This window comes from Bombus huntii, chromosome 1 (assembly GCF_024542735.1).
Source record: "Bombus huntii isolate Logan2020A chromosome 1, iyBomHunt1.1, whole genome shotgun sequence".
In the NCBI taxonomy this organism is placed as follows: domain Eukaryota; kingdom Metazoa; phylum Arthropoda; class Insecta; order Hymenoptera; family Apidae; genus Bombus; species Bombus huntii.
The window spans coordinates 14253655-14276449 of record NC_066238.1 but is presented as its reverse complement, the minus strand read 5'-3'; the positions used below and the strand labels follow the sequence as shown (position 1 = coordinate 14276449).

General features: G+C 30.2%; 3 protein-coding genes and 1 long non-coding RNA gene across 10 annotated transcripts; 2 read left to right on the top strand and 2 right to left on the bottom strand.

Moving 5' to 3' along the window:
- The first annotated feature begins 254 nt into the window (after positions 1-254).
- LOC126870032 (ras-related protein Rab-8A-like) lies at positions 255-9976 on the top strand. 3 transcript variants are annotated; one of them, XR_007691088.1, is made up of 6 exons: positions 258-459; positions 1301-1361; positions 5117-5255; positions 5440-5643; positions 6415-6943; positions 7128-9976. XR_007691088.1 is itself a non-coding variant. In XM_050627400.1 (5 exons), the coding sequence occupies exons 1-5, from the start codon at positions 336-338 to the stop codon at positions 6417-6419; spliced, it is 594 nt and encodes a 197-aa protein (XP_050483357.1). In that variant the 5' UTR covers positions 255-335; the 3' UTR covers positions 6420-9976. The 3 variants fall into 3 exon arrangements, 2 of the variants coding, with proteins under 2 accessions (XP_050483357.1, XP_050483343.1); XM_050627400.1 differs by having other exon boundaries at positions 255-459; positions 5440-5704; positions 6415-9976; XM_050627386.1 differs by having other exon boundaries at positions 6415-9976.
- Positions 8335-11653, bottom strand: LOC126870148 (uncharacterized). The gene is made up of 2 exons (XR_007691141.1): positions 10706-11653; positions 8335-10307 (listed from the first exon to the last, which is right to left on the bottom strand). It is a non-coding gene; the product is annotated as an uncharacterized LOC126870148 (long non-coding RNA).
- A 72-nt stretch (positions 11654-11725) lies between these two features.
- On the top strand, positions 11726-20758 carry LOC126869395 (SH3 domain-containing kinase-binding protein 1-like). 5 transcript variants are annotated; one of them, XM_050625908.1, is made up of 10 exons: positions 12416-12753; positions 12922-13138; positions 13288-13713; positions 13816-14020; positions 14133-14467; positions 14563-14664; positions 14811-14908; positions 14994-15183; positions 15324-15442; positions 20616-20758. In XM_050625908.1, the coding sequence occupies exons 2-9, from the start codon at positions 12980-12982 to the stop codon at positions 15423-15425; spliced, it is 1617 nt and encodes a 538-aa protein (XP_050481865.1). In that variant the 5' UTR covers positions 12416-12753; positions 12922-12979; the 3' UTR covers positions 15426-15442; positions 20616-20758. The 5 variants fall into 5 exon arrangements, with proteins under 5 accessions (XP_050481847.1, XP_050481865.1, XP_050481856.1 ...); XM_050625899.1 differs by lacking the exon at positions 20616-20758 and adding an exon at positions 17844-20281; XM_050625890.1 differs by lacking the exons at positions 12416-12753; positions 20616-20758 and adding an exon at positions 11726-12211 and having other exon boundaries at positions 15324-20281.
- On the bottom strand, positions 17596-22691 carry LOC126869674 (uncharacterized). The gene is made up of 4 exons (XM_050626522.1): positions 22285-22691; positions 21287-21433; positions 20980-21210; positions 17596-20763 (listed from the first exon to the last, which is right to left on the bottom strand). The coding sequence occupies exons 1-4, from the start codon at positions 22526-22528 to the stop codon at positions 20576-20578; spliced, it is 810 nt and encodes a 269-aa protein (XP_050482479.1). The 5' UTR covers positions 22529-22691; the 3' UTR covers positions 17596-20575.
- Positions 22692-22795: the final 104 nt, after the last annotated feature.

Sequence of the window (22795 nt, the reverse complement as noted above, 5' to 3'; positions counted from 1 at the left end):
TAGTCAGCCTTCACAGGAAACGTATATATAAAGTATTGCTCCTGTAATTATTAATTTATCTAGGTTGTTAAGATTCACATATTGTTATTATAGATCAGCGAAAATGCAGGGAGAAAAGATCTTTTTCAATTGTAGCGTAATATTGTACGCATTATCCTTTGGGTCAAAGGTTGTCGCGCATGACCAACGTGATGTTGCAATTGTGAGAGCAGCCTTAACGGCACGAAGAAAAGCGCAGGCTTCGAATCGATCCTCCACCCCCAAAGTATCCAAAGAACAACCGCCGGCCGACGACTCTCTTGTCAACTCAACAACAGTTCAGTTCGAAAGCAAACATGGCGCTTGATTTCGCAGCCACTTACAAGGTTCTGGTGCTAGGTGACTCGAACGTTGGAAAAACTTGCATCGTGCATCGTTATTGTGACGAACGTTACTACGATACTTATATATCAACGATAGGTGAGACGCATCGTCGAAATCCTCGCGTATTACGTTCGTGTTCGATATATGCTTCGACGGTTAAGAATTAATAAGCTGATGGATCGCTGTAAAACAAGCTGTTTACGGTAGTTTTATGAAGCTATTGCGACTACCAATCGTATTCATAACACCGATGATAATGAAAATACAGTGATTCCAAGTTAGAGGAAAGAATGGACCGCATTGATGTTATATTTCGATCCTTCAGCTGTAGAGCTTGTTGACAAGTACATATTCTTACTTTCTAGACAATTTTGTTGCCGAAAAATCTATTTATGGTTACCTTTAGCAATATGATATGTTCTTACGTATAACGGTTCCATGGAGTTTTATTTCACATTCACATTCTATTTATATTTGCATAGATATTCAACATTCAAATTTAGATATTTGTGTATTTATTTTCGCGTCTGCTTGCATTTGCTTAAGAAAACAAACGATGAGCGAAATAATTTTATTGGAAAAGTTATCACGATAAAGCGATATTTTAGAAAATAACTGTTTAACGACATCAATCAGCTGATTGCAGGGAAACGAGTCTTCCCCAATAAGAATCTTTAATATATATAATATGAATGAAGTTGTTTTATCGCGTTTATTATAATGGGGTGAAATTTGTATGATTTATTAGAACATACAGTATCAAGTTAAAATTTGAAAATTGATATCTTGTTTTTTTGTCAATATTGCTAACGGGACATTTTCCTTATAGTTACGTAGATCATTTTTGTTATGCGAATTTCATAAACAATGTTTGACTAATACATACTTAGTAAAGTAAAAGTCTGTTTTGTGGTTTTTAAGAATAATGAATCAACAGGTATCGATTTCAAGCAAAAAATAATTAACTTGGATGGAACGCCAATTAAACTTCAAATTTGGTGAGTTTCATATTTTTATTTCTCCTATTTGTTATGTAAATATCATGTGAATTATAGGAAACGCGCGTATATTTATATTTTTATGTTCCGAAATATAAATATAACGTGCTTTCTATTAAAATCAATTGATAAAATTAATTCATCGATAAAAGTCAATGAATTTATGTGCTCCATTACATTATCGTGATATTTTTAATCCTTATAACATACAATATAAAGGTTAAATCTTTTATTATAAATGTATTACTCCTAGTCATAAACATAGTATATAAATATAACTTTTTATTCTGTAAATATAAAATTATATATAAAGATTAATATTATTAAGACCGCTAATAACATAAAAGTGTTCGAATTATTGAAACAGCAGTAAAACAAAGAATTACGAAAGAATTTACACTGATATTATAATGAAATATGATATATATATATATATATCCATTCGAGAATTCTGCACACTTATATATATTAAAATTGTATAATTTTCCATTTTATTGTAATTTTATATTCTACAATAACACATATTGATAATTGATATTAATTGTAAGGGTAAGGGGAAAGAAAATCAAAGGATATTCTGTAAATAATATACAAGACTTTGCTTTTGTTAATCTCCGTAAAATAGTATAGTTATGTTAAGTACGAGAGTCAACTGTTAAGCAATGCACACTCGTCTGTATCTCAAGAACGAAAGTTCTTCCGAAATGAAACAAAAAGGAAATGAAAGATGGAAAATGGAGAAATTCATCAGCTACAAAATACTATATTTCCTTTTCAATATGATTGAACGATCAAACGAACTTACCTGTTGGTGAAGTCCAATCGTAATTACATATCTGAAGAGCTTCGTTCGAAAAGATTACACGTCGTTCCGTTTCCGTTCTCTAGATGTCACAACATTGCCTAAACGAAAGTGACTTATTCTTATTACATGTATTACATAATAAGTTCGTTTGATCCTCTATGTTTCGTTCTCTAGATTATAGTTGTTCAAAGACAGTAATTTTAAGATATTTCTTTCTTTCTTTTTATTATCATTATTTATGAATTTTTGCATTCCTCTTTGGTCATAGTCCTCATTTGAATATCACAAGTCTTACAAAAATAATTATATGTATATATATACTTCTTTTTTGAGCTTCTCTTATCCTATTAAGCTCTAGAGATCGCCGTGTGGCGTGTCGAGTGCGCTGAGAAGATTTTTGTATCAACTTCATCTTCCTCTCAGGCTTATCCAAAGAGGATAAAAGTTTGGATAAAGATTTGGATAAAGGTAGCAATTATTCTGTAAGTGTTTAGTTTTCCCTAAATACACGAATAAAGTAGATGCCACACATGATTCAGACTTCTCTGCGAACATTGGAAGACTAAGTATTGGTTATTGAAACGACCTGGTGCCGAGGATTTTATCAATTCTAGAAACTAGAGCATTTTTTCAGCAACCTGTCCGATTATATCTCCAATATTATTGACTTTGATAGATAATAATACTATTAGTATCGCTGTTTTCTACACTAGTTTTTTCAACGTTAAGTCGTCTAATGAGTGCAGACCCTGCATATACTTCAATACGAGTGATGTATCCCATGTAAAATTGTATTTCGACCTAGATATCTTTTTCTCTTTTATTTATTTATTTTTAATTCACGAGTCTGTTGTCCTTTCCAATATTGTTTTGCGTAATTAGAGAGATCGGTGATCTGTGTGAATTCAGTATGCCGTATCGCCTCTTTCTCGTATCACATGTTTTGTTTTTGGTTTGAAGAGTTCTAGATATTTTTCTCAACAGAATTTTTCCCACGGGCAGAATGACGCCTCGTACTGTCCCAACGAAGAGTCAGGCTAACATTGTTTTTATAGTTTGACTCGGTATACCGTCGCTTACGAAGGCTCGGCCGATAATTTCCCTGCCATCATGGTTAAGTGAGCCGCTTTCGAACTGTTTTACACGGTCACAATAGTTTTGGACCGTGTGTGAGGAGAGACTCAAAGGATACCTATCTTGTTTAAGCTATCTTGTTTAATCTCTATCGTTATTCTTAAAATTAGAGCAAATGTTGAAATTCGCAAATCTTTCGTTGTATTGATGTAATGACACGATGAATGGCATGGCGATGAATTTCCATCGACGTAATGTTTTCCGTCGTTAAAAACTTCCCATCTATATTCAGTCTCGCTCTCAACGATACTGTGTCAAGTAAATTTATCGAGATATTTGGCATGTTTAATAAAGAATGTAGCTGCAAGATGAGTGCTCACACGGGGCTCTAACTCTTCTCGGTCTCGAGATACAGGAGAGCGTTCTTATCAGTGTTACTTATCAGCCGATTCTCGTTATTTACCTAACTATTATAGTATTCTGTGTCGGTATGAAAGCATTCTTGTAGTGTAACATCGAAATTCGTATACGGAAATCTGTAAATTTAATAATCTCTAAATTGAAAATTTTAACTGAGATAGATTATTATGTTTTGTTATTATGCTTAAATAATATTAAATTATCTTTTACATATGTGTAAGGGTACTCCTCTCGAAAGAAATTTTATTAAATTATGTTGGACTATTTGCATGGTTTAAACTAAAATCTATAAATCGGAATTTTTATAAAAATGATATTAATTGGGTATTTTTAAATACCGACTGCTACAGCCATAACTTATCAACTATTATTTGTTATTGTTAATAAGCTTAAGTGATCCTACTTAAATTTTTCCATACCTGTGTTTATCTTTTTCAAATATGTCACTTTCATTCAGGACGATAATGGATATAAAGGACCATCTTTTACAATCGTCATTGCAAGTCGAAAAAGTGACGAACTCGACAGATTGTTATCACATTTTGATTTTCTACGATTTTTGAAATTTCTTTAAGCAACATATTTGAAACTTCTATCTCGTACTACATATACACGCTAAAATATATACGTGAAAACATACACGTTAAAATGTATATCCGAGTTGGATATACATATGTATAAATCAATCCAACTGCTAAATCTAGAGTAACATATCTAGAAATATATAGTCATTTTCAAGGACTGCAAGTTCAGGCAACCTGTAATTGGTTGTAACACATTCACGGATACATCGAATACAGTACTCTATGGCATAACGTTAACACATTGTTGACCAGCTACTTTACTGACAAACTAACGCAATAATTGATGATTATACTTTATCCCAAAATCAGTGCATATCAGCGACAATTTTATTCAAAAAATTATACGTGTCATCGGTTATCTTCGTATTAAAATAAATCGATATACCAATAATAAGTTCCATTAACTTTATTTGTACACAATTTAATTATACTGATGTGGTCATACTCTGGCCGAGGCCGTGGAAGCGGATATTTTGCATTATAAATTTGCAAAGAAATGAACGATAATTTACATAATATGTGTTCGTACCGTCTAATATTTTCTAACGTTTCCATACGACGGTTACATATAACCACCTTTACGTATGTTGGCATTGATTTTCACAAGATTTTATCGATGTAATCGCTTCTCATAATGTTTTACTTGCCTCGCGAACTTCATACCTGTATTTTGCCACTTTTTACGTATTACTGTTTGCCATACTGCTCATCAATTCTCTATCGTTCATCGCTGCTTAACAATGTGTTAATAACAATGATAATCTACCGCAAAATATAAGCATTGCATACGCTAACTTATTATTATACGATTAATTGTTATTACACGATGTCTCTATCAATCACTATTATTAATATACTATCGACTTCTTAAGGGATACTGCTGGTCAAGAGCGATTTAGAGCGCTAACAACAGCTTATTATCGCGGTGCCATGGGTATCCTTCTGATGTATGACGTCACTAGCTTAGAAAGTTTCAATCATTTATCCTACTGGCTACGAAATATTCAAGAAGTAAGAATACGAGATAATATTTCGTTAATAATCCTGTTTGCTGGAATACAAAGTAAAAAAAGAAAAGAAAAAAAAGAAAAAAATAGAAAAGAAAAGAAAAGAATAGAAACCACACAGTTTTACTTGAATTTCGATGGATATTCGATAAAAATGATGAAAACTCTTGAATGCTTTTTCTTTGCAGAACGCCTCGCCAGATGTAGTGAAGGTAGTTGCAGCAAACAAATGTGACGTTACCGCGCATAGGGCTGTCGATGCGGAAAGGGGGCAGAAAATAGCCGAGAATTTCGATATGCCTTTCTTCGAAGTGTCTTGTAAGGAAAATATAAACATCGAGGAAGCTTTCCTTACTTTAGCTAGAAGAATACGAGAGCAACGAGGACGACGGGTATTGTTGCTCTTTTCAGTTATATACGTGCTTTTTGTCATATGTATAAAATATATTCAATGTACGTAAGTTTCATCGTTATTTGACGATGAGAGGATTGAACGTGTTCCGTTATCGACGATTCGCGGAATTTCGAAATGTCTGTCGTTTTACGTTATTTTAGTAGGATTCGTTACATAAAAGAAGATAAAAAAAACGTGAAGAATTGTGCAACCGTCAGTTTCTTTGCCTAATCTTACAAAATTTATATACAATCTCAGGACTATTTTATCTTGTTTACCTTTTTTCTTAATTAAAATGTAAACATTTTTATGATGCAAGTGATACCAGACAAACGCATGTGGTCCTATTTATATCGTTTGAAACTATATTAAAGTTAGGGAAACGGTAGAAAGATAAAGGAAAAAAAGAACATACGATAAAAACTAAATATCAATTCATTTACAAAAAACGAGTTGAACACATTTGGTGGGCTAGATGAATACGAGTTAAATTCTCCTCTTAGATTTCATTTCTTCACATCGTACTACACGATGTACTGAAATTAAAAGTGAGTCGAATTTATTTTCCAAATTGGAGAAAAGTATAGTATACGTTTTTATTATGATTGCGAGTCATAGCTTTTAAATACAAGAAACGCGATGATCCGAATAATAATAATTATCATATCGTGGTAGGAATTCGCGTAAAATGCATCATATATGTATATATACGATTCGTTAGTTTTTAATTTAAATAAACGATATTTATAAACGAATTGTTAAATTTCAGGCTAGTTTGTTCGAAGCTTCCGAAAGAGAAGGAGCCAACAATATAGTTATGTCTGACGAACGGTCTCACGTCTCGGTTTCGGTCTCCGTCCCTTCCGCTGAACCTTGGAGGTGCGCATGTTAGTTGCTATAATTATGGAGAATAATATCGAGACACGATATACTTCGAATATCGATAAATGCGAAGTATCTGCTCCGGACAAGATTTTATCTTTTATGGTTACGCACAAAAATAAAAGGAGAAGAAGTGCGTTATTTCAATATATGTAAGTGTAGGGTAAACTCTGGTAAGTTCGTGATAACCTCAACATTTTTCTATTAGCTGTTAACATTCGCGTATTTTGTAGCCGAATCAAGGGCGTAACAGTCTACCAATTTAATCTATTAACAGCGTTTTTGCAACTATTTAATTTTGTGTACAGTGTACATATTTATTTGAGCTTTATTTACTAATAGCGTACATTACATAGGCAAAGATCGTTTGTTCCTGACAATGTAGCGGTGCATCGAGAACGTGCTATCAACTAAAAGTAAGATTCATTTTACTGAAACTTATCGGTTTCGTGGTAATTACAAAAGAAATAAAAACTTGGTTACTATTACGTTTCTAATATTTTAGTTAGTTTCTAAAGCAGCAAATAAATGCTATATATATGTATAAACAAGTAGCATTAATTATATTAAAAGTTACACTAATATGTAATCCTCTTTTAGGACAAAGAAACACTCTGTTACCTCGTCACGCTGGTTTCAGTCAATTGATCTTTAGCATGATATAAACTAGAACACCGACGCTATGTGTTAATTGTTTATTTTACTAAATTGAAATTTAATTAAATTTCGAACGAATTAAATTTTGTGCTAGCGACGAGTGAAAAAGTATCACGAACTAAGCAGAGCTTATTTTACACACTATGCGATTTACAGCGATGTGAACGAATTTGTCGAGTAAAATTTTACGAAAGGCAGGAGTCGCGAGCCTCGCAGAGGCAAGGCTAGAAGATGAGAAAGCAAGAGATAGAAAGAGATTTTTGTATCGAAGGCTAGATATTACATGTACGTCTACGGTGTAGCTAATGACTTGTCACTTGTCACAAATACTTCAAGCCATATTGCAAATATTATCGTGAATTTTGCACTATTCCTTTTCTAATGGTTTTAAAGCGCCGAACAAGTGATACAATTCGTTGGACGCATATATCGTTCGCGCTAATATTCGCGTTAATATACGATTGTACGTACTGCGTATTAACGAGTAGAGCAACGCAAATCGTATACATAACAAGAGCACAATTATATATGTACTATGCTAAGCGTTATTGTTATTACTGAAAAGAGAGAGAGACTCGTACTTTACATCAACTTATGCCCTACTAAAAAGCCGATATGATTATTTCATTTTTGACAAATTATTGAAACAACCACAAGTTAACTTTGATATACACGTGCACGATAGAGGAATCCATTTGCAATGACAATGTTTCCAACTGCAGTAAATAACGAACAGCTGTTCGCTGTTGTGAATCATCAGGGCAACTTTGAAAATGGTTGATAATGAAATTCGCGTGTGACTGTTTAAATAAAAGACGAAATAATATTGTGACATCTGTGGGTCGGTCACGATCGTTTCTCACGGGAGAAAACATAAGAAACACCCATCAAGCTTTTGTAATAATCAATAACGTTCATGTGAAATTAAAGAGGCTGAAGCACTTAATAAATTTGCGATAAAATATGTATGACGTTCGTTCATACTAACCAGCGAAACATACGGTGCAACTGTACAAGAAAAACGTTTTATAACATTTTAAACACAGTCCTATTATATTAAATATACTATGTTACAAATTGCTTTTTAGCAATAATTTTGCACAATTTTACTCATATGTTTTACTCGAACTAACTGCTGATCTTTTATAACATAGTTGTAGTTTCAAAAGTTTCCAGAATTGTTTTTCTTCGCTCGTGCCACATTCAGTTGTGCGTTGTGTGGAAAATCGTACGTGAAAACTTGTTATCGTCGTTGATTCTCTGATTTAACGATTGATTAACCCTCGGATGCCAAAGCACACGACACCACAGCCAGTCATTTTTCTCCCATACACATACGTACGTATATACATAGTTTCTGGCCCCCGTTTTTTTCGTTGTTTTATTGATAGCAAAATTATATATTTATATATTATTAAAGGAATTAATATTTAACATTATTTACATATACTTATATAAAATTAAATTATATAGTATTTGTAACGCAATTTTTTCAAGGAATTTCCTTACTAGATAAGAACAGGAAGACACAAATAACAGAGCGAATGTCGTTCATAAATGTTTTGCAACTTACAAAACTATAAATCACGATATGCAACAACAATCAAGGACGCTATACAACTATCCAAACTATATCGAATAATGAAAATTATAAATACGTACAATTGTTTGATTTCGTTCGCATTTCAAATCTGAAATGGCTCAATCACGAGGGTTCAATCGAATTTATTTACAAATTACAAATAATACATTTGAAAGTCACATATATGCGCAACTATCGGATATTACAAGCTGCAAGCAATACATATGTATAATATGTATTTACGAACATTTGGATAAACTCGCTTAACGTTCACACAAGGCCTAAAGAAACAGATATCGATGTTATTGATATAGTATCTTCCTGTTGCTTCGAGCATTCGCACGATCTCATTCGCGTAAGACGTAAGACATACATAGATACTTCGTTTAAGCGTTTAATATCACAATGGCCACCATAAAACGGCACGCATGCAAAAAGATGTCGACATTGCCAACGCTATTAACCGAGGACCATTGCTTTTCCATTAATGAAGAAGCGTGTGTGATTTGTAATTGCATCGAAATCGGGCATACCGACATACAGACGTTCGATGTAGTTAAGGATTCGATTTCAAGGAAAAAAGCTAGTCACTTTCTTGTACTTGAAATATATTAAGATTACGATCGAAAGGCTCATAACAATATCGGTTTACGATAAATAAATTGATGGAAATAAGTCATTTGTTTCCTTTTTTGTTTGTTGGCAAAGCTAAACATTAATAACATATTGCAACAATGAAGTCGAACAGTTCAAAAATTGAGAGATTTATGACAAAACATATGTTCCTCATTTTCCAGTTTGTCTATTCCCAGGCAAGAAAAAATAATAGTCTTTAATTTTTCTTTAATACATCTCAATTTTTTGATGACAAAATATTCGTTATATTACATAATCTTTATAAATGTATTTATAAATACATAGATCATAGAAACATCATATTTAATTAAATCGCGGAATTGCGCACCTCGTGGCAAGGACTTTTAACAACAAATTAATCTTCATTCGACACTGAGCATTTTTTACAATATCGCAATATACACCATTATCGTTGTAAGTTTCGCTGCTATCTACTAGAATACGTTATTATCTAAAAGTTTGACAAGAGTCGTTTTTGTTGAGTCGCACGATTATGCAAAAGGTGTCCCACTTTGAATCTTTTAAAAATTATTACCAATTATCATTTCTTGCATTTATGGGACAATCTAAGATGCATCAGATGCATGTAACATGCAACAATATATAAAAGTTAATATATTTAAAATGTATTATCTGTTATAATATCTATTAGGTGAAACAAATCTTTGTTTAGATTCCATTTGTTTGGTTGTATCCAGAAAATATGAATCTGCATAAATATATAAAATATTCACAAACTAATAATCACCTTATTCGTTTTAACGTAAAGTGTAAACATGGGAATTGTATTCGAAATACAATACCTTTCAACTATCTCCCTAAAAACTGTTTCTTTCAATCTCTGCTCTTTTACTGAAATTTCTTATCACATTTTCTCGTGTCTCACCGCTGAATTGCCTTTTGATCTGAATCGTAAGAACAGTTGTATGTTATTAATTATTAACGACAGAATCAAATGTTTTTTCTCGAATGATTTGTAACGAAAGCTAAAATACACTACAATTTGAGAGGTTAGTTTTATTGGAAACAAACAAATATAATTTAGTTAATTAATAGTCAATTAATAACTTTAAAAAGTACGATGTACATATTATCGAGCATGAAAGGGGGTAAATTTGTCTGATCAAGTATTGATTTTTCGCATAGATTCTGCCTTTTACAATGTTCCGTAAGAAAAGATCTACAAGCGTTAAGTTGCATGGCGTTCGATCGATGTCGTTACGTTGAGAAATCTAAATACGGGAAACTATATTCGCAATATTCGCAAGCCGTCGTTTCTCTTTCTACTTGCAAGATAACGTACCTCAAACGTTATTCCCATGTTTCGACTTCGCGTCTATAAAGTGATTGACAAAATGCAAAATGTAAAGTACAGCTTTACTATGAAAACCGTGTCATTTATTTTCGCGATTAATTAAAGAATAAATGCTCATTAGTTGAACATGCTTTTATTAACCGCATGTAAAGTTCACCTGTTTCCCAACTTTCGATTAATGCGACTTGATAATCACTATGAGAATACGTGGCGGATTCGATTCGTAGAGTTAACAATGAAATAATGTATAGGAAGTAGAGTACGAAAAATACATGTGTCGTGTCAGGTGTATGTATTGTAGCGCTTCGTTTGAACGCGTGCAAGCAAAAATGCATTTTAGGTGGCGATTTCAATAATAAAAACTTCTCTCCTTCTTTATCTGCATGTAAATAATTTTTCAGCAAAATACAAAATCGCTGATTTCTTTTAGTCCGAACATCCAAAGTTTGGACAAAGTCAATATTTCACTTACGATAAATACAATCGCTTATATGTCCATATTTTGTTAGGAAATATATATTCCGAAAGAAAACCTTCCTCTTCGACATCTTACGAAAATATCTTCCTTCCCAATTGGCTGAAATATTTATTTAAAGAAGGAATAAAAACAAAAAAGACAATTTTTACTTGTCACATAAAAATTCTTCTTTCTAAGATAAACTTTCTTTTATTGATGTCCACTTTAAAATAGTAATAGGAACTAAAATAATAAAAAATAGAAGAACTGCTTTCAAAAAATATTTTGTCCATTCACTAAAAATATAATCAGTGAGAACATTTATTACACGTTTCCTTTATCAGTACACACCTTATTATTAGCGATAAGAATATCTCATATGTTTCGTTTGAACAGTTTGATCGATAATATTGGTCTACGATATATATATATATATATATATATATATATATATATATATATATATATATATATATATATATATATATATATATATATATATATATAGACAGATAGATATATGTATGTATGCAAATGTACATATATACATTTATAATTTTTGAATTTATAGGAGCAACTGTGCAACGTAATATCTGATTCGATCATAAAATCGCGCATATATACCCTTTATCTACGATTAAGAATTTCTTCAATACCTTTTCCAAATATCGTAAATATTTCAGTTGAAATTAGCTTCTACGATAAAGTTTAGCTTACGCGTCCAAATCAAATTTGTTTTACCTATTGTATCAGATAACGTTACTATGTAACGTTTTATAAAATGACCTCGTTACATATGATTAAAATGTTAGATACATAGGAAACTTTGTATGCGCTCTGCGCATATCTGACTGATACGTGAGGATATTTATTATTAGTGGTAACCGATTTATATGAATCAGTTGCTTAAAAATATACAGCAAGGTATATAACTTTCTAGACGAATGTTCTCTTTGCACATGTAAATACTCACGAGAAATGTGATAAGCATCGGTAGATAACCTACATCTACAGAAAGTGAAATATCTAGATCAATGGTAAATACATATGAAGCAACGATCATAATTCAGTTAACAGCGTCTTTTATGAATCACCAACGTGTTCGTACAATCTTGAACGTCTCTTGGAGTAATGGCCTACTCATTGATGGGCTTTATACATTGCGAAAATGAATCATAAATTGCTTGGCGCGTTCTTTGAGTCAGCGATAGGTTAGCATGCGCACCTTATACCACACATAAATTGCATCTTGAAGTTCACTTGAGCTTGGAGTCCAAGATGGCCGCGATGACAGATATATCGAACTGTTAACCGAATATGGGATACGCCTAAATTTTCAGTTTACACCGACACATCTCTTAGACATTATAATACAATGAATATAATAAATACGTGCAGTGATATGAAAGGTGGAGGATGCACGAAGAACAAATGACTTTTACGGACGTGCAGTTTGTCTTAACTCATACGTATGCTACGTTCTGTGTTCAGTCTGCTTTTTCACAACGAGTAATTTGTTCATTTGCAACAAGAACTCGTTACAAGGAGAACGACTAGAGATTTCACACTAACTGCCCACGTAAATAAATTAACCTATCAAACTTTTATTCGAGAAAAAGTGACTTAATTCGAGAGTTCGTATTCTGTCATTTATATGTCATTCGTGTGCTCTGTTTATCTACATCTACATGTAAATTTATATGTATCCTTGGTGTTTTTAGTGTAAATTAGTTTGTATTTCTTGCAGATATAAGGTTGTGATATTTATGTGTTAAAATATTCAAGCTACTGTTAGAATAAAAAATATGGAGGCAATTGTAGAATATAACTATGAAGCACAAGAACCTGATGAATTAACTTTAAAGAAAGGAGACGTTATTACTGAAATTAAAGTGATGTTAGGTGGTTGGTGGGAAGGGACTTTAAGAGATAAGCGGGGCATGTTTCCTGATAATTTTGTCAAGGTAACTTTTCATTCTTTTAATATTAATATATTTTCTATATGGTGATTGTACAATATTTGAAAGATAAGATTTATATACATTTCCAATGTAGAAGAAATGCTGGTGTAAAATTTTTATACATTAATATAAATAATTACAATCAAATATAGGTATTGGAACCTTTATCAAGTGGAACGGTTGGAAGTACAGGAAGTGGAGGAAGCGAAGGAGCTGGTAGTACTAAATCTGAAGATGTCTCCTTAAAAAACGGCGGATCTAAAAGACGATTTTGTAAAGTGCTTTTTAATTATGAACCATGTAATAAAGATGAACTAACTTTAGTACCCCAAGATTCTATAGAATTTTTGGGTGAAGTAGAAGAGGGATGGTGGAGAGGTAGACTTAAAGGCAGAGTTGGTGTTTTTCCATCAAATTTTGTTTCTCCTCCAGTTTATGAAGAATCTGATAAACACAAAGATCAAGAGAGCAGAAGGTTGTGTAAAGTACTTTTTCCTTATGAAGCTGCTAATATAGATGAATTGACATTAAACGAAGGAGATATAATAACTCTTCTATCTACAAATGCTTCTGATAAGGTATTGATTACTTAAATCGAGTATTATCCGTTTCTTATGAATAAGTTTTGAAAACTATAATTTGAGAGTATTCATGTCATGAGTATGAAAAATAACTTCTAGGGATGGTGGATAGGAGAATTAAATGGCCAAGTAGGCTTATTTCCTGATAATTTTGTTGAAGTAATAAATGTTCCATCCGATCATCAAGATCATGAACAAAAACTTAAGGCATCTATGAAGTCCATTACAAAACATTCTCATCAAATAAAAAAGAATGGAAAAGTGCACACTAGAAAAAGTTTGGATGTAAAAGATCTACATGCAGGTATCTAATTTTTCATTCTAATTAGTTAACAAAAATCATGTAAAATTTTAAACTATAAATAAAATCGTTTATTTTGCTATAAATTGTTGAAATTGTTATATTTTTACTACAGATGTAACTAAGAAAACCATATCAACAGGGGCATCTTCTACGACATCAACTTCTCCAGGAATTGGAGGAAGTGGTGGAGAAAGGAAAAATATAAGTGGACATTCAATTACCTCGAATTTAAAACGTCTTGTAGCTGATGTTGGAACTAATAATGGTAATGGAAATACAAATATAGCTCTGGGTGAAGAATTAGATGGCGTAGAACGAGGAGAAGGTGCACCGCTTTCGCATTTAACAGCTTCTCGAGCTAAAGCACCCCATCGACGTCCACCTTCTTCACAACGTTTAAGACGCCACGTTACTGGACCACCAATTACCACAACCACTACGACACCTGTTAGTGTTCTTGGCTCTATTTTAATTTTTAGTATATGTGTCGGTAATATCTAAAATGTTAGTACTTAAAATATGTAATTTTCTATTCACAATAGGAAGATAACTTAGCAAACGGTAATGCAGACATTATATTAGAACAATTACGGGAAGAAGAACCTGAAGGATTGGCTGCAAAAGCAAGAAGAAAAGCACCTTGGGTAATTCCATTTATATATTTTATTTATGTACATATGTATCTTTCATATTCATCTATATACAAATTTTGTAATAATAAATATAATAATTTTCCATGATTATACTCGTATGAACACGTAATGTATTTTATGCTGACTATCGTTTCTAGGTAGAGGAATTGAAATTGAATCAATTGGAAAGGAGAAAGATTGTGTCGGTGGATCGTATTGATAAATCCGAAGAAAAAAAAGAACGCCCCAGTTCACGGTAAAATTGCATTTTTCAATAAATGCTTATGATGGTACGAGTACTAAGTTTTTAATTTGTATATAATTTTCCAATTTTAATGTAGAGTATTAACAACGACAAATGTTGCTGATTGTATTAATAAATTAGAAGGGGAAAGTGAAGAAAGTAGACTGAAGGATAAAAGTCAAAGCCAGAAATGTGACACATCTTTGCATATTGAACAAATTTCATCTACTCCTGGAACTCCTCCTGCTTATGTCCCATTTGCACTTTACAATCAACTACTAGAAAGGGTGAGTATAGTAAGAGAGTTAGCTTAAAGTTATTAAATATTTTCCATGTATGTTTAATTCGTATTAATTTGTAATATTTTGTTCCACAAATATATATAATATTTATAATTACTAATTAAATTGAAAATTACATGAAACAGGTTGTTGCTTTAGAAGAAAAGCAAGCAATGTTACAACAAACAATGGGACAAATTTTGGAACAATTTGTACCTCCTGTCTCTTCAATCAACAGCCCTGATTAATCAACACAAATTCTACAGTATGTCTTTTCATGTAAAATGCTGCTAAAATCTCAATTTCATTTTCCATTATAAATATCGTCGAACAGTAGTGTATACTTACTGTATAATTTTTAGAATTATTCATTCTAGTAGCGGCATTTTTAATTTGTTTCGCTAATGTGGTAACAGTATTTATTTAATTTGACTAAGTAAATATTCCATATATCATTCCTTCCTTGAAGAAGCATTTTTTCAATTTACGTCAGTTTATCTTATTTCACTATAAGTATTTTATTTGTTACTTTCATATTACTTTTAATGACATCTCAAAGTTTCTAAAACATATGTAATATAAACTTTCCAAATCTTTCTATATCTATTAAAGGATTATTAGCTTCATTACTTAATTAAAGTAAAAATACAGCATATTTAGTAATGGATACCTGATATAGAGGATGAATCAATAAGAATTACCACCTGAAATAACTTATCTATTGACTTTATTAAAAAAAATGGTTTAAACGAAATTTTTGTATTCGAGAAAATTTCGGCCAGATGAATATATTTCGATTTCTGATTTTCGATTTTAGAATGTTTTAAATGACACTGCATTTTTTATTAATATCCTGTTTTAATCTGTTTGAGAATTTGAATAATTGACCATCGATACGTTTCATAAATTTTCATTTAATTTGAGAAACTCAAGGTCACTTTAATATTTCAAAAAATCAAAATACATTCATCTGGCCAGTCTTCTCAAATACACCAAATTTTATTTCAAACATTTTTCGATAAAGTTAATAGATAACGAGTCAGGTGGTAATACTTATTTATTCATCCTGTATACGTATATAGAGATTTATTTTAAAACATTTAAAACATTTTAAAATTAATATGTATATCTTTCTAATATATTTCCTTAAACTGTATTTCAAAACTATAGGAATATATTTGTACTTAAATTACTAAATCAGTAAAGACTATGCATTTTATATTTTCGTTGAAAAGCTGCCTCGCATTTATAACGTAATACTAATTACTTTTAAGTCCATTAAATAATTCAAGTGCCAATATATTTAATTTTCCCGTGCATAATTTTGTAACTCTACCATAAAAACGTTAATACTATTTAGTTTCCAGAAAAAATGCATTAACAAAGTATTAAATATACCTATTTAAAATGAAATAAGTTTAAGATAACTTAAAATGGTGCTACATGATGAAATACTTGTGATACTTTATATCACGTATTATAATATGACTAAATGAGGCAGCAAACTATGAATAATAATTTTTATCCTATATGAAATAGAGTGACAAGATACGTTAAAGCTCACTTAAAAAACAAATTATATTAATAACTTTGTTCCATATAATCACAAAAATGTTGAATATTTCAAATCTTTTTATTTTTTTAAATGAAGGAAATTTTAAGTATAGAATGAAATGGTTAAGGATACGTGTATGAAATAAATACAAGCAAAACAATATTTAATTTTTTACATCAGTATTATCTAAAAAGAAAAAATAGCAGGTTTATAATATTTCCTCCGATTATAATCACATTATTTCAGATTATACGTTAGCTATGTGCAAATATGTAAATACCCAGTATCGTAAATGAGTTGAAGAAAACAGTAAATTCCTATAGTAATTTGCAAATGAACTACTAAATATACAAAAATTCTAGTCTAAAACAAACAGATTGCAGTGATTAAAGGATTCAAGTGCCAGGGCCAATGAAACTAACACTGTCACTATAAATGTCGTTGTTAATAAGTATATCTTTCAAAAAGTAATGATTTCACTGTACTTCTTATCAGATTTATAATAATTTATGTCTGTTTCTTTTTCACAAAATTGTCCTAAAATTTAATAGATATAAATTTTTTCTAAATATTTTAATTTAATGAAAACTTAATAAACATTATGTTTTAATTACAATATCTTTATAATCCTTTTATTTGTAATATCTTCATTATATCTAGAACGTTAGTACTTTTATTGCCTGAAGATACTATTTTTGTAGTTTTCTTTTATATAGTTTACAGCTGATCTACAAATTATATCATTACATTTTGAATGATATCCAATGTAATATATAAATTAGAGTATTAGTATTGTACAAAATTTTTACACATTTCAGCTGAATGTAGCTTATTTAAATGGGATGTAATTATAAATAAGTGGGATGAAATAGTTATAAAATATAGAATACTTCTTTTGCATATGAGAAGAAAGACACTAGAAGATGTTAAATTTTGGCAGCTTTAGATTTATACGTACTTTTTTTTGTTTGTTTATTTTTATATGAAATTTGTTTATTATCATGAACAATATTATTATTATTATTAATATTATTATTATTATTATTATTATTATTATTATAATTAATTGTCGTTAATTGTATACAGAATGTATATCTGTATTTGTTTACAGAATTTATATCAAGAACAATTTCATCTAGTAGAAGAATTTGTATAATTATGCCATGAGTAAAAAGTTTTTTCTGAAAATGTTTGCATGTAAATAAGAAATTGCAAAATATTTACATGGATTATTACATGAACATTATAATTATCAGTGTGTTACAATTCATTGAAGAATTTTAGATTATGCTTATAATGCAATAGACCCTATCTGAAAATTTCTTTCATGTAGCGTCTATCTCATAACTTCAATACAAAAGCACAAACTTGTTGCATAATAGGATTCAAAACATTGTTTTCATGTACGTATTTCTTAATAAATTGAGCTAACGTCTTACATTGATCATATTTAAATAAAATTGTTGTCATATGTCTGCAATATCTATTACTGTACATAAGGAGATAATGTATATTTTTATGTATTATATGGATATTGTGTTAAATATGTTTGATTTTTCACCCATTAGTCGAACAAGTGAAGTAAATGAATACAATGCAAAATAAATAACATTGAATTGGTAGTTTGATCTGGAAATTTAATTTCAACAGTTATACAAGCTACGAGTAATTTTCAAACTAGTATTTTTATTGTATATTCGCTAATTTTTATCTTGTTTTATATCTCTGTAAAAATATTTTTAAAAGGATATGGAAGAGTTATGTTATTTGTTATAATTTTACACAATCGATTTGATCTAAAAACAGCTTAGCATACTGACCACATTTCAGAAATGTCCAGTAATTGATATGACTCCATACAAAAAATATCATTAATAAATCCTTTTATACTTTTATATATTATCACAACTGAAAGATTAATGTAAGATTTTTATGTAAAAAAACGTTTAAATTTTACAAAATGACAAGACTTCTATTCGCAAATCTAAATTTCATACATCATTGCAAATTAACGATATGTGACAATAATAGTCCTAAGCGAAAGCAAGAAAAATTTCCAAGTTCGTGCATAATATTAATAATATTTTACTATTATCACACAATAATTATTTTCAAGTCCATGATAAAATGAAGATTTGAATTATAGCTAAGTCAAATATATGTTCAAGTTATGAAATAATTACTTAAATACAATAACTTTGATAAAGAAAAACGTTGTCTTCCTTTAGTAACGAATATTATAGACTATATATAGACTATTTACTACATTAATCGTCAAAACAACGATCTTTCAAATGGACTAACACCTGTATGGTATTAACATGCATTTTTTTATAAATAAAGCTGTAGATAGAAACTTGCTTACATATAAAATATTTTTAAATATATGATGCATCACACGCATTAAAAATGAGTATTTCCATTATTAACATACATATGTCGAAATGTTTTAGTCATTTATAGAATGCAAGTTAATTGTTTCAAATTAATTATGCATATATCATGTATCATGGAAGATAAATTTTTTTGGTATGGCAAAGAAATCATGCTCTCCTTCTTACTATTATTATTATTATTATTATTATTATTATTATTATTATTATTATTATTATTATTATTATTATTATTATTATTGTTGTTGTTATTATTATTGTTATTATTAATATTATTAATATTAATATTATTATTATTATTATTATTATTATTATTATTATTATTATTATTATTATTATTATTATTATTATTGTTATTATTATTGTCTACAATGTTGACTTTCTGTTTGAAGAATGTAAATGATAGCTAGTAATTTGTGAAGCAAAAGATTAGAATGCATGTTGTATTTTGTTTCATTTCTTAAATTTGGATTGTGTAATAATTTTGATACGAGTATGGAAATGAGTAAGTAAAAATTATTTTATCTTGGCCGCTTAGTGTACATGCATATGAAATAATATATATAAAATTATATATAAAATTGCAGATTAAATAATATATATTTTCTTCTATTATAAATACAATACCGATTAAATATTTATTGACGGAGAATTTCAACATACATATATTAAGATAATTTACTATTCGAATGAAGTGTAGATATATATTATTTGAGTAACATGTTGGAATCCAATTTTTTTACTTTATTATTAATGCTTGTATTAAAGATTATTAAGCAATGAAACTTTGACATAATCAAATTGTTATTATTACGATATATATATGCACATGTATATATATTATTTCCGAACCCTATTATAACCACAAATAAAGTATCGATACATCTTAATGGTTGGTTTTAAGTCTTAAGTAATCAGCTTAGAAAGCATGTGATAGATAATAAGTAAATAATTGAAAGAAGCACAATTTTTAAAGGTATAATCCTAGAATTGTATACGTGTATATAATCAACAAAGAGTGAGAATTATGTTTTTTCTTTCGTATCGATCATTTTCAGAGCAATTCAAATGTAAATAATTTGTTAGGAAATACTTTTTTCTGCTAGTAATGAGTATCATACTTGTAACCACGTATTAAACTTATGTATATAATTAGTATTTGTGTTTTTAATGCATTAACAACAAACTCATTGCTTTCTCTTTTGTACATTTTATACTCACAGTTATATTAATATCGGAATGTTACAAGTTCTAAGTAACTTAATAATTAACATTTTATTTTCTGATCAAAAAATATTTATTTAGAATATTCTTTAATAAGTAGTACATTCGAATGTGTGTATTAAAAGCATTTAAAGCATAATATATTATTTTATTTTAGCTTTTCACACATATATGTGTAGTTGAAACTGCTACCTATTAATATGCTTGCTTGTAAATTTCAAAGTTTCTAGCTATGCAAATATGAATAGATCGGTGAAATTTCACAGATAAAAGATAACACACTACCGCAAGGAACAACTTTCCAAAAAGGTCCAAGTTGTAATTGAGGTGGTTGTACCAGAGTGACACATCCTTTTGAATGCGATGGTTGTCCCCTTCCCCATGCTCGATAATTAAAACATAAAAGTGGTTCGTCTAAAAATTGTATAATATTTTTATTAATCATACCGTATATAAGTTTTTCAGAATTTATAAAGAAGCGAGATATCAAAGACTAGAATCCTTTTTAAACTAATTTTTTCCTAACCGTAAGCATCATTTTCTAATTCTAAACAATAATTAAAAAAACTATGAATTTATGTAAACGTTATGTGGCAAAATTTTACCGTATACAAACTTAAAATTAAATACCAAATTCGTTCATCCAAAATTTTCCATTTCTACGGTTACTAAGTCCGACAAAAGTAGGTGTGTTTGGCGAAATGTATTTTGCAAGCCCGTTAGTACGTTCCTCGCTGATTATGTGAGCCAGCGATGCATTTATTTTTTGGCAAGCTATTCGTGCTTGGCTGTAATTCAAGTTATCGCTCGAAAATACAAATATCCCTGTCCTAGGAACGCAGACCAGTGTGAAGCTAGAACCTACAATAAAAATAATTTGTATAAATTCCTGTTACTTGCGACATGTCGATACTTTTATTCTTTATTTTTTTTTTACCAGTTGGTATGGAGCTGGGATACGTGCTATAATATTTATAATTCTTATCCTTCACAAGCGTAGTAAAATTGTAAATCTCAGGACATTGAAGCGCTTGGCATATTTTCCTCGTTGTTTTACTTTTATTCTGAACGCCAATATTCAATTCTATGTGAACAGAAACAAAACTCTGGCACGCAGTTTTATATTATTACCGACAGACTGCTGATATTCATGCAAATTCACATTTTTATAAACGCAGCTAAAGGAAAATCTAGACAGGAATTTGTTTAATTCACCAAGATCGAATATTATTTGAATATTTCATATATTTATACGTATGACGTGACCGAGCAAAGACCGGTATTAATATTTAGTATGGATGAAATTTTCCAAAGAAATGCTGTATAAATCTGTCTAAAACTTGATTCTTCGTACGTGTGACACATCTTTTTATGACAGGTACGTGTATAACTTCCAGACTGAAATACATGCCGATTCAGTATCGTTAAGCATACATGCATACGATAAAAATTAAAGACAGATAACAAACTGTTTTTTGGCGAAACATAAGATACAAATTATAGTATAATTAATACCAGAATCGATTGTAGAATCGTTTTGCACCTGTTGCAAAAGCAAAAGAAAAAAACAAGAAAATAATCTAGAAGCTATATAAGAATTGATATAGGAATTAGAATGAGAACGAAAATTTCGATTCATTGTAACAATTATTCGGATAATAAAAGTTCTACGTGAGCATTTGAAGAAGCAGAATCGAAATCGTAATTGTTTTCAACCCTTGATAGAGTTATATTTTACGAAAGATTTCGTTTAATAAAGAATCGTAATTTTTCAGGAATTTACACAAGACCCTACTTAGAATGTACTATTCCATGTCACAATACTTTTATTTGTCACTGTAAATGCATAAACACACACAGTCGTCTAACTATTGATCACCGATTGAACACCGTGGAACATTACGATACGTTTCCAATCAGCGTCTTTCGTCTTACCATAGTCATCGTCTAAACCATAATTAAATGCCAAAGCCTTCTTCACCGAAGCGAACTTCCTGCACTCGTTCACATTTTGCACCGTTTTCCTTGAGAGTATTAACTGATTCGAACGGGCGTTAGATTTCATTAATTTGTAGTATGGTAACTGTCGTGAATTAATTTCACAGTAATTATCGCATGTAATTAAGTGTAATCCTAAACACGCTATCAAGTATGTCACAATTACAATTAACTTTTCCATTTTTTAATTCACTGAAGAATCTTATCCGATTGAATGTTTACTTGAAAATGCATCATTTTTTTGTACAACTGGGATACTCTTGGATAATCGGGAGACACAGACCGACGGACAAAGCAATTAACCTGTACGTCGACGCGATATGTACACAATAGAAACGGAATTTCGATTTGCGCAGTCAACAGATTTCGAAGTTTTACTAGATTTTATGAAGATGATGAATTCGATTGAAAGAACGTCGACGTTCAACTAGAGGAAGGAAATGATTTT

Coding starts and splice junctions, on each gene's coding strand:
- LOC126870032 (XM_050627386.1), top strand. CDS start 336: ATGGCGCTTGATTTCGCAGCCACTTACAAGGTTCTGGTGCTAGGTGAC. Junction 460..1,300: donor TACTTATATATCAACGATAG/GTGAGACGCATC, acceptor ATGAATCAACAG/GTATCGATTTCAAGCAAAAA. Junction 5,256..5,439: donor GGCTACGAAATATTCAAGAA/GTAAGAATACGA, acceptor TTTTCTTTGCAG/AACGCCTCGCCAGATGTAGT.
- LOC126869395 (XM_050625908.1), top strand. CDS start 12,980: ATGGAGGCAATTGTAGAATATAACTATGAAGCACAAGAACCTGATGAA. Junction 14,468..14,562: donor CCACAACCACTACGACACCT/GTTAGTGTTCTT, acceptor TATTCACAATAG/GAAGATAACTTAGCAAACGG. Junction 14,665..14,810: donor CAAGAAGAAAAGCACCTTGG/GTAATTCCATTT, acceptor TATCGTTTCTAG/GTAGAGGAATTGAAATTGAA.
- LOC126869674 (XM_050626522.1), bottom strand. CDS start 22,528: ATGGAAAAGTTAATTGTAATTGTGACATACTTGATAGCGTGTTTAGGA. Junction 21,434..22,284: donor TGGTTTAGACGATGACTATG/GTAAGACGAAAG, acceptor CTGTTCACATAG/AATTGAATATTGGCGTTCAG. Junction 21,211..21,286: donor TCCCAGCTCCATACCAACTG/GTAAAAAAAAAA, acceptor TTTTTATTGTAG/GTTCTAGCTTCACACTGGTC.